We start from the raw sequence: 15,201 nt of genomic DNA, 5'->3' as shown, positions 1-15,201 counted from the left end.
GTAGCTAAATATTTAGCACCTGGAATCCAGAAGTCCCTGTATCGTTGTTTAGCTTTCTGAACTTATTCTCCAAAGTTCTGGAAAATCCATTGTTTTTCTCATTAAAGGGATTTTCTACACACTAACGTCATGATTTTTGGACTGAGATTCTCACACCTTTTCAAATCTAGAAAGATTTACATGCGTCAGTGGAAGGCAGAATCAGCCATTTCTGATCACGTGAAGTCTCTGATCCTGGTTTTTCAGGGTCATAAGCTGTTAGACCTTATGACTCACAGGTGGGACTGCTTTTCATCCTGTTCCTCAGTGAAACTGAGGCTAAGACAGGTTAAAGCATCAATATTTAGTCCCAAGAATTTCATTTCAGTAGCTGCCCAAAGCAGCTCAATGGTTTCGAATGGTATAATAAGTGCGTAAGTGAAATAGATTGGTAGATAGAGTCCATTTCATTATAGTTCTCTTTTATTTTACATGTTTTGAGAGATGTTTTATGGAGTGATTTTGCCAGTTTTCAGTACCTCTTTGTTAGGATGTCCATTTCCTGACTTTTTGCTTATTTTTTTAACTTATTTTTTATTTAAGGAACTTCTGAAGCAGATGTTTTCTTCTGTCTATTAGACCTAGACATTATAATGATTGGTATGTGATACTTCCAAGTTTGTTTATATACACTTAGTTTGTTCTGTAGGATTACAGGTGTTTAAGAATTACTGTCACGGACACATGGAGTGACTAAGTTTTCACAGAGAGTAATAAATATCTTGATATAGTGTGATGGAGGAAATGCTGGATTGGGGAACTGTCTTGCTTGCACTCAGCCACCCAGCCCTTTTCCTTCTTACACCTTTTTCTTTCTTGCAAAATAAACAAACTGCTCCGCGAGCAGCAGAACTAATGAAGTCTTGTTTCCTATGTGTTTTTCCCTTTGTCCCCTAAACCCTGTCTGCTGCGAAAACTTTAGCTGTCCCATGTCCTCATGACACCAGCATTTGGTAAGAGACAGCAGAACTGTGACTCGTCAGGAACCACGTAGGTGCCGTCTGTCCAGTCAGTGCATGCCCAGTAGTTACCCAGCTAAGCAGTGACACAAAATACAAACTGAGTGTTTGTTGCCTCTTTTTTTTCAGTAGGGGTACAACTTAGCTACTGCTACTGACTTAACATACAATCATAGAATAGTTTGGGTTGAAAGGGTCCTTTAAAGATCATCTAGTCCAACCCCCAACTTAACTTAAACTCAGACTGTTACTTATTTCTATTCACTTTGTTTCTGTTTTACTATTCTAGGCTTTGTTCTACTGCCTCCTTTATTCTTTGACTCCTCCTCTTTGTTTTGGCGGGTTTTGTAATATTTTATAGGCTACTTGAGAAAGCTCCCATTCTTCTGTCAGAGTTGGTTTCTCATTTTGACATTAGCTTGTCCGTTAGCTTTCTTTGTAAATATAAGTGGTTACTTTCACTGAAAAAGGTGAGAATAACTGTAAGTATTAAGACATTTGGAGGAAAGGAATTACAACGATGGTAAAAAGAGAGTGGTAGTGCAGTGGAGTTAAGGAAAAAATACTGAAAAGAGGAAATCTGATGGTGACATCTATGGTATCTTCAAGTAATGTTACGAGCAAAGTAGGGAAACAATGGGCAAAATACTAGAAAATTCCTTTTGGGAGAGTCCTAGACCATTAGGAATATGAACCAGTTATTACATATAGTCTATCCATGAGTTTCATGATTAAAGCCAGAAGAAATGTGAGCTAAGACAGCATTGCTCCCCCTTTTCTACGTAATGATCCAGAAGTTTCTGCCCAAAATGTAAAAGTAATTGGGGCTACACAGTTGTAATGGAAGGGAATGGGGAGAGAAGTGTGGAAAGACAAAAGAAAACACTACATTTTGCAGCACAGTCATGTGTTAATAATTTTCAAGGAGACGCTGCTTTTTTTTTTTTTTTCAAATGGCTAAGATTTCCCTGGTATCAGCTACCCTGTTCTATTGTGTACATAAGTCCTAGGCTTGAGAACAGAGGCAGACGTTAACACGGTGTAAGTATATAGCAGTGGCCGTCTTGAGTGAGGCCAAAACACTTTTTAGCTTGGTCCTGCTCCTGAGACTGACCAGCAGTGCAAACGTAAGGAAGAGTGTCAGGCATGCAGAGTCAGCAGGAAAAGGTGATGGAGCTGTACCTTCATAGCAGTTAGGTTCCACAATTAATTCATGTTTTCTTGCAACCCTTGCCTCTTCTCAGTGTTGTAATACTGGTCAGAATCCTGCTGCCTATTGGATGTCAGTCAAGGAGGGCTGAGCATGGGGGAGAACCGAACCGACAGAAGTCTTTAAAAAGATAACTTCTTACTATCATTTCTCATACAACTTTCAAATATGGTAAAGAGACGGGAGAAATTAGTTACACGCAGTCAGCAAGGGCAGAAGAGGGTCTTTTGTGTACCGAAGTAAACCCAAATCTGCTGGAGGTGGCTTTAGACTTAAACCTGAAGCTATCAAGGGCTGGGTTTCAGAACTTGTTCCACAGTTCAGGGCTTTGAAAACTCTCTGGGTGTAAATGAATAGTGAAAAAGTTATAAAAAAACAAGTTACTAAGTAAATTGAATACTGAGTATTTTGTATCATACTATATCTTACCTGAATGTTTCATTATGTACTCTAGAACTATTCACAAGCTATTCTAGAAAATGAAGTGTGTTAGAATCAGAAGCTATGCTTAGGAGTTATTTGCTGAAACACAGTTTCTTGATACTGTAACCAGTTCTAATTTGTGTTTGTTTTTTTGCTTTCATCATTGTTTTCATAGGATTTTTGGCTTCTTGGAGAAAAAATAGAAAATGCAAAACGAAATAATAAAGCCTGCGAAATACTTCTCAGAAGTGGAGAAGAGTGTGCTGCTTGCATTAGTTGAAAAATACAAATACGTGCTTGAATGTAAAAAAAGTGATGCAAGAACTATTGCTCTGAAACAACGTACCTGGCAAGCACTAGCTCATGAATATAATTCACAGCCCAGTGTATCACTGCGAGACTTCAAACAGTTAAAGAAATGCTGGGAAAATATCAAGGCACGGACAAAAAAGATAATGGCACATGAAAGGCGGGAGAAGGTAAAAAGAAGTATTAGTCCACTTATAAATACTCACATCATAGGGAAAGAGAAGATTGCCAGCATAATGCCTGAGCAAATGTACTTTTTGCAGAGCCCACCAGAAGAAGATCCTGAATATCAGCCTGATGCTTCTAGTCAAGGTATAAATGTTACTGTAATGATGCAAGCAGCATTCATTTGTATGTGATTTTGCCAGTGATTCTCTTTCAGCAGTCTAAATCTCTCCACTTAGTTGTGACTGCTGGTTATAGAAAAGTAATTTCAGAGCCGTGATATTGTAAGACTGCATGTATTTCCCTAGGCCCCCAGGAATTAAACTGAGGTTTTACTCAATTTTTTTTTCATCAGTTTTTGATGTATCTGCTGCTTTGTGGCAAGCATCACAGTACCTGTCATGCTGGCTTTCCAGAGAACAGTCCCAAGGATATTTTGATCCTCTATAAAGTATCATTTTGCTGGGAAAATGTTGTCTGAGCATTGAAGAAAAAAAAAAAAGCTACCAGCAGCAAATTGATACACAATTGTCTGCTGCAAGAGTTCCCTGTAGGTCTTTCCTCCTTTGTTTTCAAGGACTAAAAAGAGTACGTAGAGCCATATTTCACACTGCAGTCCACACTGGAGAATGGCCTTTCTGAAGAAGTTCAGCACTACATTCCTGTTGGTTTGGCAAACATACACAGAAGGAATAATCCAAAACCAGTAGGGAGGGTGGCTACAGCAGTTTCTTGCAAACTTTATTATGTCAGCATCACACATAGAAGACTGTCCTTGCTCAAAAGACAACAGTAACTACATTGTTAGATAACATTCTTACAATATGTCTTTCATAATTGTATTTACCTTAAGTAGTCATCAGGATTTGTTAAGGAATGTATTTTGAGACCCTTATTTGCAGTGGTAACTATTTTATTCCATGAGTAGTTTCTTTTATTTCAGAATAACCTTCTCAAAGTTAGAATAATGTAATTTTTTCCTAAAAATATGCACCAGTGTGTTTACAACATGTACAGTAGAGATAAGGAAGGAATAAGTAGTATTCTTCCTAGTATTCCCTCGGTCTCTTGGTATTCATGTTGATAGAGCTCTTCACCTGACACTCAGATCTTTCATAAAAATACTGCAAGTCACATGTGGATTTAGCTTAAACAGCTGCATTAAGGTTTGGCTGCAGGCCCAGCCACCTAAATTCAGGTGTCCACTTATAAATGTCTACATTCCCTTTAGTATTCTGAGCTGCCATTATAACCATGGAGGTCTATCAACAGAGCCCAAAGTGGTTCAGTTCAGACCATTATGCCCTTAGTATTCTGTAACAAAACTGCATTAAAAAGTGGCTCCTATACTATGGTACAGAAGCACAAGGTTTAGATGCATACACCAATAACTATATCATCACAAGTCTGTGTTTCTTGAGGGAGAAGAAGGGAATGCTATAATACTTTTTCCTCTTATGTTTTTCAGAGTCATTTGTTGTGTCAAATAGAGAACTTTGTGATGAAGAGAAAGAGCTGATACATTTCCCAATATGTGAAGGTACCTCCCAACCTGAGCCTTCGTGTTCTGATGTCAGAATAGCAGCAGATAAGAACTACAGAAGTAAAGCATCTCAGGAAAGTGCTTTGAAAAAGATGCATGAGGAAGAACATCATCAGCAGATGTCAATTTTGCAACTGCAGTTAATCCAAATGAATGAAGTTCATGTGGCAAAAATACAGCAAATAGAAAGAGAGTGTGAGATGGCCGAAGAGGAACACAGGATAAAAATGGAAGTGCTAAATAAAAAGAAAATGTATTGGGAGAGAAAACTGCAGACCATCACAAAAGAATGGCCTGTATCATCCTTTAACAGACCCTTTCCTAATTCACCGTAGAACATAAGGAGGCAGAGAATCAGTCTGATGAAGCACATTTATGAGTAACGTGCACTGGAAAGAGGATTTTTTAATGTGAATGTACAGGGACAGGATAGGTGCCCAGCTGGCAGTGAACACACTTTGACTCTTAACGTTTAGGGAAACAGTGGTAGAGTCCACCAAGGGGAAAATTGTATTGTTCGTTTGTAAGTAGTTCTGATTTATTTAACTTTCAGACATGCACAGTGTTCTGAAATGTGAATATATTTTCCCCTCTCAGAATACCCCAACATCCTTTTGAAATTTAAGGTAGTCCGGGTATTCTTACATTGGGTGCTCTTAAGAAAACTTAGCAGCTTTAAACATCATGTTATAGTGTTTATTTTGATTTCTGTCTCTTCCTATCTACCATTTCCCAAATGAAGGCAAGGGTTGGAGTTGCTCTCTGTTAAGGAGACAAAAGATGATCGACAGGTGTTGTTTGGATTGTTAGGCTGGGGCTTAGGAAAAAAAACTTGCCTGTGGTTAATATAGTTCATAACTTATTCTTCATAGAAAATGTGAAAATGAAGGAAGTAGCAAAAGGAGCACTGTAGCAATTGATTCCTTTGTTTGTGAAGGACAGTAGTATTTTCCAGCTGACTGGCTGATTGAACAAACGGTTGTGGACTGGCCCTCCAGTTGTTTGAGCCTTGACCCTTAAGAAGTTGGAAAGAAGGTGACTTCTTCCTCAAAAGCCATTGTGCTTGTCCTCTCTTTTCCAGGCCCGTCTTGTATTCAACTAGAATACCAAAATAGGAGGGTCACATACTGCTGCCGACACTGTGTACTGTTCACCTGGAGTCATTCTGAGGGGAAGAGCCTTTTAACAATTCATAAAGCTCTTAAAATGTAGTGAGCCAACCAATCCATTGGCAAAGTCTCCCTCTGTCTCTCCATGCTATACTTGATGGCGTAGCAGGAATATTTAGCCTCTCCCTAGCTACAAGAAAAGACTAAGGCTCACCCTCTTTACCTTCACATAGGGTGGGAAACAGCTCAAGAAATCATTCCTGCGTTGGAGCACTGTTCTGTTTTGTTCTGTGTGTTACAGTGGTATGTTTCTTGCCTTTGTTGTCAGTGAGGGGTGATGGGTATGATCTGTAAGAAAGCATTCACCCGAAGGTCCCCACAGAGTTTGGGGGCCTGGAATAGTAGATGGTAGGAGAGCACAAATAAAGATAATCCTTCCCCAGGCAATCATTCAGTCTAGTGGGGTAAGGGTTAAGAAAACATGAAATACAGAACTCCACAAAGATTCCTAAGAACTTCTGATGTGTGAAAAGATGTTTTACAGGAAGGTGTACAACCATCATTTGAAGCAGTGAGAAAAATGAACAAAACCGTACATTTCCATTGAAAAACCTGAGCATCCCATTATTCAATAAAACATTTTCAGATCGTGATTCATGAGGGCAAGTCCACACAGTGAGTTACGTATTGAAGTTAGGGTGTGTTACAAAACATACTGTTCTTCCCAGTTACACTGCCATCTCTTCTCTAGATGTTCTTTCTGGTGGAGTTTCTTTTGGGTTTGTTTTGGCGGGGCAGTGGGGTTGTGTTTTGGGTTTTTTTTTTCTTGAATGGCTTTCCCTGCTGGTGATTTATCTTTGCAAGCACTGCCATTATCAGCCACGGTACTCACTGTGGTTAACACTGTGGTACGTGCAGTGCTCCGTTCAATGTGCTAACACCAGCAAACGCAATGGCAGTGATTTATTCCAACTTATTTTATATGACAGAGAAAAAAAAAATTGCAGAGCTGTTGCAAGATCAAAAAAATAGGCCATGTATGAAGTCCAAAGACAGATCTTTTTGACAGCAAATTCAGTTTTCTTATAAATTGGCTGTATGAATGAAGCACAGGACTTCCAAAGAAGGATGTCATTATGGACACTTTTTTCTGCTGAATAGAAATGCTATTTGAAGGTAGGACATTCCTATTTAATAACAGTAGAGGCAAAAGAAAGAAGTAAACAGGAATGAGGACCTTTTTGTTCTGAGGTTGCATTCTGTGGTCTGGAAGATGAGTCAGTTATTTGAGTGGTTATGACAATTGTTGAGGCATCATCCAGAAAAAAGGACAGGAAAGACATTTTTCTTAACCAATGATGGGATTCCTTCCACACTGCTTCTAAGTGAAGGTAATTTGAAACTATGAAATTGAAACCGTGTACATTAAGGTGTCAAAAGGTGATGGATGAAGACAATTTCAGCCCTGTGAAGAGAGCAAGAATGGAGAGACAATCCAGGTCTAGAGAGCCCTGTGAGAAGGTATGAAATAGTCCAGGGAGAATCTCATGTTATGTGAGATAAGGGTAGTTTTGACTGCTGAAAGTTGTACCATTGCTTACGAAAGATTGTTCTATTTTTATATTAAAAAATAATTTAAAATATGCATGTTTTCAGATTGTACTAAGTGGCCAATGCCTTGCGTTTTGGTATATACGCTTATTCTGAGACTAAAAGTTACAGTTCTTAGGCTGAACAATACACCCTTTTAATTCAGCTTCTATTTAAAACAAAGAACATCACAGGAGAAAAATTAGAAAGAGTGAAGATGAAGATCTGAAAGAAAGAATGCTCAGTACATGCGAAGAGGAAGAATGGGAATGTCACACCTAACACAAATGATACAAGAGGCTTTTGTGGTACAGGTAATAGATGGCTTACTGGTGACACAGGCTTTTGCTTTCCCATCTGTGGTTGACTGTTGGGTGATAGACAGAGAAAAATGTAAAAGATCAACAAGACGAAGTAATGTGTCTCCTTCCCAGGCTTTGGCTTCTCCATCTAAAGGCTTTATAAAGTGATTGGTGTGGTGGAGTTTAAACAACTTGAGAAATGTGGCTTTTACCATTTTTTTGCCATTACTGCCTCTGCTGTTAGGATTTATCTTTTCTTTTGTTTGACTTTTCTTCTATTTATCATAGGCATCTCAGACAGTGTGTCCATTTGTTCTTCTCCCTTTCTTCTAGCTTACATCATTCAGATACTTTCATGTAATTGTGTTTTCCTATTAACCATTTGGCCAAGCTATATAGGTTATTTTCACAAGTGTTGGGTTGGGGTTTTCTTCATAGATAAAATACAGCAGTGTTTTAAGAAGAAGAAGAACATGCCTGTTCTTCTTCTCTGGGTTTGTTATACAAGTTGTTGGCAGGGATAAAATTAAAAGATATACTGTGTAAAATGATCCCTGCTTAACTCCATGAGAAAAAATATATACCAGACATGTCGTGGCCATTGTTCTCAGCCTCTGTGTTCTTATGAGGAGAAACTATGACCTTCCAGCCAAGATATGTTGAATTCCTTTATGCTCCCGAAAATTACACTGGCCTGGTTCCAAGTGCTGTCTCTTCTTGGAGATCATCTAGCTTGTTAGCTGATATAATCTTTTTTATTTGTTGATTTTTTCTCCTGTATTTCTTCATTATGTCTGTGTTCCCCCTTATTTTTTTTAACCAGCAATATGAGCAGAGGATTTCATCCAGAGCTCTGTGTGTGCTCTGTCCTTTCTCTTGCCCAGATTGCTGATTATCACAACATCGGACCATGAAATGGGTGCTTCTCACAGTCATCATCTTCCCCTTTCAAAGAAAGCATGTTTAGTAAGCCTTTTCTACACAGCTGCACAAGCATTCTGGACTCTGCGCACAGACTGGGAAACATATTAGGGGATTTTGAAGAGAGGTTAGTATAGAGAGAAGAGCGCTTTCTCCATTCCAGCTCCATGAAATTCTGGGAGGACAGTCTGTGACTACAAAGTCATTCGTCAGGATCAGAGCTAATGCAGGATGCTGAAGCTGTGTAGTTCTAATTCTTCATACATCTTTGGGGTTCTGCAGAGATTAGGTTTGGGGCTTCCTGATAACAAAGTTCCTTCTTTCTAGGTAATGGAAGAGTCTCAGTGGAAGATTTTCACAGATACTTCCTCAAACCTAGTCTCTTGCCTCGACAAAGAAATAACCCATCCTGCAATCTATTATACTATTTCTCTCAACGCCCAGGCTGCTCTTGTTGCAGGAGCAAGGGGTCTTGCTGCTTGCCGCAAATCCTCTCTGCGATGCTCTTTCCTACTGTGCAGATGTGTTTAGCCAGGGCTGAAAGACACAGCCCTCCTGGCCAGTCCTTACCGGGGCAGGGGCAGCTGCTATGCCTGAGCTCAGCGCTCAGACCACACGGCTGAAATAGTCCCTTTGCAGCCCTGTGACCCCAGAAAGAAAGGGTGGCTCGGGGTTACCCTTTTCTGAATTATACCTCATCTACTGTAGCTGAGGATGTTGTTTAATGGTCATTTATCTTTGCGTGTTTCCCATACCAAATCTTAGCAGTGTCCCCAGGATTTGTATGATTACATAGGTGTTTTTCAGTGACCTTTTGCAGATTTTTTTCTATTTGCTGGTTGTAGTTACAGTGGCTTTTATTATCTGTCCTCCTTCTTCCTCACTTGCATTATAATGCTTCCGGTTCCATTCTGAATCTCTGTGGTTACAGGCTGTACAACCCCGCATCCATGCAGTGTCGTATTTTCAGGTATTATACTCACAATGTCATTGAAATGATAAACTTCTACACATTTATATATTGTTACTTTGGGGGCAGGAGAATTACATGTAAATCTTAAAATAACATTTTAATTTCCAGGCAAGTAAAGTCCCTTACAAGTAGTCCTGTGATTTCATATTTTGAGCTAGCTCGTTCAAAGCTATTTTTGTGACTGATGCATCTTAGTTGTTTTCCTAAGATAATTGCCTGTCTCTTTGCATTATTTTTCTGTTTCTTCTTAAAGCAGCTGAGTGGAAAACTCACACATCATCACTTTTCCTGAACTTTGTCTCTAGTTAGATATTCAGAAATATTTCCATGCAAAGTAAGGACTAATGTGTACTAAAACTAATACATTTAGGCTAATAAAATAAACCAAGTAACAAGATGATAGGATAATATGCAGCATCTGTTAATATAATTTAAAAAACATTACAGAGGACAGCTCTGTACATTTCATACAAAGAAAGAAGACAATTTGTTGCCATCTATGAGAATAGGATAATAATATATTTTTACAATAAAAACAAGCGGTGGTCTCTATTTCCAGTATCACAGATTAACTTCTGTGCTGTTAATTTACAAGGGACTTTGCTTCTTAGAGAATTTTTAAATTTTTAGGGTTTTTTTTTGTCATGGTATTACATGAAACAGCTTGATTCCCTTATCTGTAAAGAAGGTGCACATGGAAACATGGTCAGATTTCTGGGCCTAAAACAAGAGCAATAAAATAGAAAAGTACTAGCTGTGGCTCTGAATATTTTGCTATTCTGGTGGTGAAGGTTTCAGGCATCCTACAACATCATCAGTCATGTTAATAAAACTGGATAAATTAAAAACTTGCAAAGGGAAAAAAAAAATGGATGGTATGTCTTTCAGAGTGAGTCAGAAGTGAAGACAGTTCTTAGCTGTCCTAAGAGGTAACACTGTCATGTGTGTTGAACAGTTCCCCTGTATGGTCTTCACCTTCCCTGATGACTCTTTCCCCCGAGACTCTGGACACCTCCATCATACCATTCCCAGCTCCAAGTGCCTGACAATAAGAAAAGTAACCGCGTCAAGTAGGAATCCGGCCAGAGTTATTAGACCTCACTCTCTACTAAACTGAAGTTGGACAATTTTCTAAGACTGCATTATCCAGACACGCATGCTATGCACTGTGGAAAGGCACGTGAAATTTGTCCAGCATGTAGTCTGCCAAATGGCACAGTCTATATAGCAAGGAAAAGGAAAAGGTTCTCCACCGCACGGCTGTGGGTTATAAAACTGTTATATTTGTCAGGGTGTGTGGATACATCTCACTATATGGTCAACCTCTTTACAGTAACAATCAAGAAGCATTTTTGCCAAATCTTCTAATTCATCCTAGTGTAGATTTACCAATCTGTCAAAACAGCCACAGGAAAAAAAAAAAAAATAAGCAGTCAAAATAGCTAGAAACAATCTGTTACCTTCCTGATGAAGAGCTGGCTAGATAAAAAGCTACACTACATATATATATATTTAGGAAAAGAACTCTCTAATGTAACAGAAAAAAAGCAAGATAGGTTTTTAGATAGTCCTTATTTAATTTATGTGGGTTTGTTAAAAAATGTTGTTTAAGATTGTTTGTTTTCCTTTTGTTATTCAGTCCAGCTGCAGAATAGTTGTGTGCTTCAGTTTCTGACCAAATGTTAGAGCACCTAATTAATCAAATTTGTTTGGCAAGAGAGTAGAATTAGGTTTGCATTCAGCACAACTTGAGATTGATTGTATTCCACTAGTCTTCAGATATTTCTTTTTGAGATATAAGAGGCTGTTCTTGGACAGCCCTGAATCTGAAACTGGCATTATACACCAATTTAGTAGTAATTTATTATTTATATGGCACTAACGAGGTGACATACAAGCTGCTCAAGCTCTGTCCATTATTTGGTCACGTACAAACCCCTTTCCTTTTGTCAGAATTATGCCCTGACATTATGGACTAAGCTGCAAATGGTCCAGCTGAATCGCCCATATAAATTCCTACCACGCATTCTGTATCACAGTATAATGCAGGGGGAAAAAACCTCCTGCTTCTGTTTAATTGTGGAGTTTGGAAATTTTGCCCTGCTACTCTCACCGAAGCTTTGCTAAAAATTTTGTTCTAGTAGACACCTGCGCGTTCCCACAGAACCGTCCTTCACCCCAATGACCCTCGTGGCTTTGTAACTTTTGAATACCAAGCCTATGGACTGTATGAAATCTGAATTGACAAACACATGATAAATTCCATTTATCTGAAGAAGATCTTGTAAATGCTCTCACATACTGAGACTCTGGAAAGTACAAATTAGGGAGGTGATGTGATGGATTAGGTATTTAAACCAGAGCAGAAATTCTGGCAGGCTGGGAGTTATCAGTGCTGACCTAATAGAGAGGTTCAACCTCTGCTTAAGGAACAATAATGTCCAATCCAAATATCGTCTTACCTCCAACTTTCTGTCTGAAATGAGGTGTAATGAGAAGTCCTTGCCAAATAAAGCAACATTAGTTTCCAAAATGCACTTGTTTTGCTTTCAATTCCTGGCTTGCATGAGGGCTCTGAAGCTAGACTGGGCTTTATGTTGCACCCTGTTGGTGGCTGATAGCATTTGATGAAGACCTCCCATACTGATTTTGTCCTGTTCCTCTTGAATGCAATACTCCTACTGGGATGCCCTTAGCCATGCGGTGGTGCCAGTTGGACAATGGCGAGTAGCTCACGTTCTCAAGTTGTCTGGCACTGACTCCCTGCATCTTTTCTGATTACCAAATCAGTGGTCGTGGATGAATTTGAATAAAAAAATAGCGGCTCTGGCCAGCAGGAACAATCATCATTGCTAATGGTGTCACTGAGGTGCCTTGTCACACTGATAAGGTGGCAAGGTCTCCACTCTCATTCTGGTACAAATGCCACAGCTACCAACGCCGCTTCTGTAAATCCAGCATGAGTGTGCTGTCAGGGAGCCAGGCTGGAAAAATAGGGCATGGGAAAAGACTGGCTTAAATTTAAACCCTTCTCTTACACGCAGCATGGATGTCAGTGGCTCAAGCCCTACAGCACAGCAAACTCAAGCCTACATCCCATCACAACTTAAAACAGAAGTAGGGACATAGTAACAGCAGTGGGTTACTTTGGTGATCTGTAAAAATGGCTTTGGGTGGTAGGCTATGATTTTTTTTTAAATTGTTATATATCAAAATCTTCCAAATCACGGGACAGACTAAAATTATGTCCTAACAGTGTTCAACTACCAAGAGCAATAAATTAACACAGCTTCAGTCTGACAGATTCAGTCTTCTGTTAGGATTTGGTTGACTGGTATGGTTAATATATCACACAGGCATGCCCTCACCTTTCTTCCTTGTAAAATCTTTGCTACTTCCATCAAATCAGTGCACATTCTTAATTAAAAAAAATAAACCCAAATATGTTAATCCACCCCCAGTTAGATATATACATAAATTCAACCAAATGTACCACATATCAATTTTTTTTTCTAATATTTAGTATTTTCAGCTATATGTGGGCGTTTGTGCTTATTTATACTTTCCACCTTTTTTTTTTCTGAAGAGTCTAAGGTTAAATAATGAGAGATCTGATCTTCAGCTTCTCAAGATGCAGATGTCCTGACATTTTAGATCTGTACCAGAGAGTTCTGGTAAGCTGTAAATGCAAATATAGAGATATTCCAGTCTATTCTACTTCCCAGAGAACTGGAAGGCATAGCCCTAATAATACCTTTCTTTTTGTAGTTGTGTTTCTGAACTTCCAGTCACAGGGTGTACAAGCTGTTTTGCCACCAACTAACATGGACAGGATTTTCAGTAGAGCATGTTGGTTATACTTTCAGATCCTGCTGGTTTCCAGGGAGCACTGGAACCCTGCTTCACCGGGCCATCTTCTGGAATTTCTAAACTATGCGACTACGAGGGGAAAAAAATATAGGTTTTGCTTATCAAAAGCTTTCTTTAACATTTTTAATTCCTGTGATTTCTGGGTGACTCATATTGCTAAGTGAGTAAGAACCTCTCTTTTCCAAAAATTCATGCAGATTAACAGAAATATTTTTACAGTACCCAAGAAGCGAAAACTCTTTAAGAGATAATTTGTTTCCAAATGTGTTATTGCCATCTCTGCCAGTACTACCATCTTGTGATCGTACATCATGTTGGCCATGTCTTGACAAGTCTCATTGGCCACGTTTTTAGAAAGCTAATCTTTCCAAGGGGAAAAAATAACTTTCACTTTAATTTGGCAATGACTCAGGATATTACTCAAGATTGTTGTGAGAGGTTCTCTCTCCACCATCACTTTTTCTTATCCTGCAGAAGCTTCCCCTATTTTGCATGTATATTCCACCGGCAGTGGAACTGCACCTCAGTTCCTCTGGTCAAAGAGACTGCAAGGATCCTCTGAAAACCTCGGAAAGTGGTAATCTTTCCACATGTGCTCAGGGGGCTCAGGATCACTGCAGTCTAAATGCAGAGGCGCTGAAAATCCGACCTCTAATATATTGCCAGCACAAGAGCTTGATAATCTCAAGGTGAAACTTGAATCTAGGCACTCCTCTTTGTCATTTTTGTATAAGTGGTCAAATTAATAGGAAACCACTCTTTCTTTACACCGTGTTGTATTTATTATGTGACATTAGATTCTGTTGTATTTTAGCAATATATAAAATTACATTGTGCCGTGTTTGTGCTTATAGTCAGTGAGCATCTAAAATGGAACTAGCACTTAAGTACTGGGCTATTTGTCATAAAATACTTGAAAATGTATACAGTCCTTCCGATACTAAATATTTTAATGGAGTATTAGATGGTATCTCCTGTGGTCTTTGCCTTTAATTAGCAACAGTTTCTGGGTTTTGCTTTTTAAATTGCACTAAAACCAATACATTATTTAAGATCCCCTTTTTAGCCAAATGATGGCCATTAGACTAACCTGATTTTCCTAGCATGGTGTCAGCCTCCATCATCTTACCTGCTGTAAATTGTTGTTTTAGTATTTTAGTGCCTCAAACACCACCAAAGCTGGTTCTGCCCTCCACGGAAGTAGCTTCTGGAATTGCACCTTTAAACAATTTTTTTTTTTTTTACTGTTGTTTTTAATTGATAAATAATGCCCACATTGTAGTTTGAATCTCTAAGGACCTCACAATATGTCCGAGTCCTTAGAAATGTGAGGAATGGGGTTTTCATCATCTTTACTGTGTAGGTAATTTTCATATCAAATTCTTTGTTTTTCTTACAGAAACAGTGAGTAAAAGGAGACAAAGTAGGGCCCTAAAATGTATACTTTCTAAAGGTTGGGTATGTTCGAAATGCAACAAAAGGTACCGTTGGAGGAAGAGATTCAATAATTATCTAAGTGAGGGGAATCTACTGTATGTCTGAAACTCACACTGTATGTAATAGGGATGACTAACTGTACATTTTAGTGCCTTGTTTCTTGTAAAATGTTTAATCATAAATTACTAAACATAAATAATTAAGAATTTCTGAGAAAATGTATCTAAATATTGTTAATAGAAACTGTATATTCACAGAAGAGTCAATAAATCATCAACTATTGTTACACATTAATTAGATGAGATTTTTAGTCTCTATTCTTTCCAAGTTGTTTTCAAATAATGTCATTTA

The 15,201-nt window shown here is 38.7% G+C and overlaps 1 protein-coding gene across 5 annotated transcripts in view; it reads left to right on the top strand.

Annotated features, from left to right (window-relative positions):
• MSANTD3 (Myb/SANT DNA binding domain containing 3) overlaps positions 1–15,201 on the top strand; it is an 18,402-nt gene extending 3,201 nt beyond the window's left edge. For 3 of the 5 annotated variants that reach the window (XM_074576454.1, XM_074576455.1, XM_074576453.1), the window contains exons 2-3: positions 2,807–3,252; positions 4,574–15,201. In XM_074576454.1, coding sequence (XP_074432555.1) covers positions 2,838–3,252; positions 4,574–4,983 — 825 coding nt within the window. In that variant the 5' untranslated portion in view covers positions 2,807–2,837 and the 3' untranslated portion in view covers positions 4,984–15,201. Of the gene's footprint in view, positions 1–582; positions 640–2,806; positions 3,253–4,573 lie in introns of all 5 variants that reach the window. The other 2 variants (XM_074576457.1, XM_074576456.1) reach the window with 2 other exon arrangements.

The sequence above is a fragment of the Larus michahellis genome, chromosome 2 (assembly GCF_964199755.1).
Source record: "Larus michahellis chromosome 2, bLarMic1.1, whole genome shotgun sequence".
NCBI classification, from domain to species: domain Eukaryota; kingdom Metazoa; phylum Chordata; class Aves; order Charadriiformes; family Laridae; genus Larus; species Larus michahellis.
The sequence above is the reverse complement of the archived record's forward strand: the minus strand, read 5'-3'. Positions and strand labels throughout refer to the sequence as shown.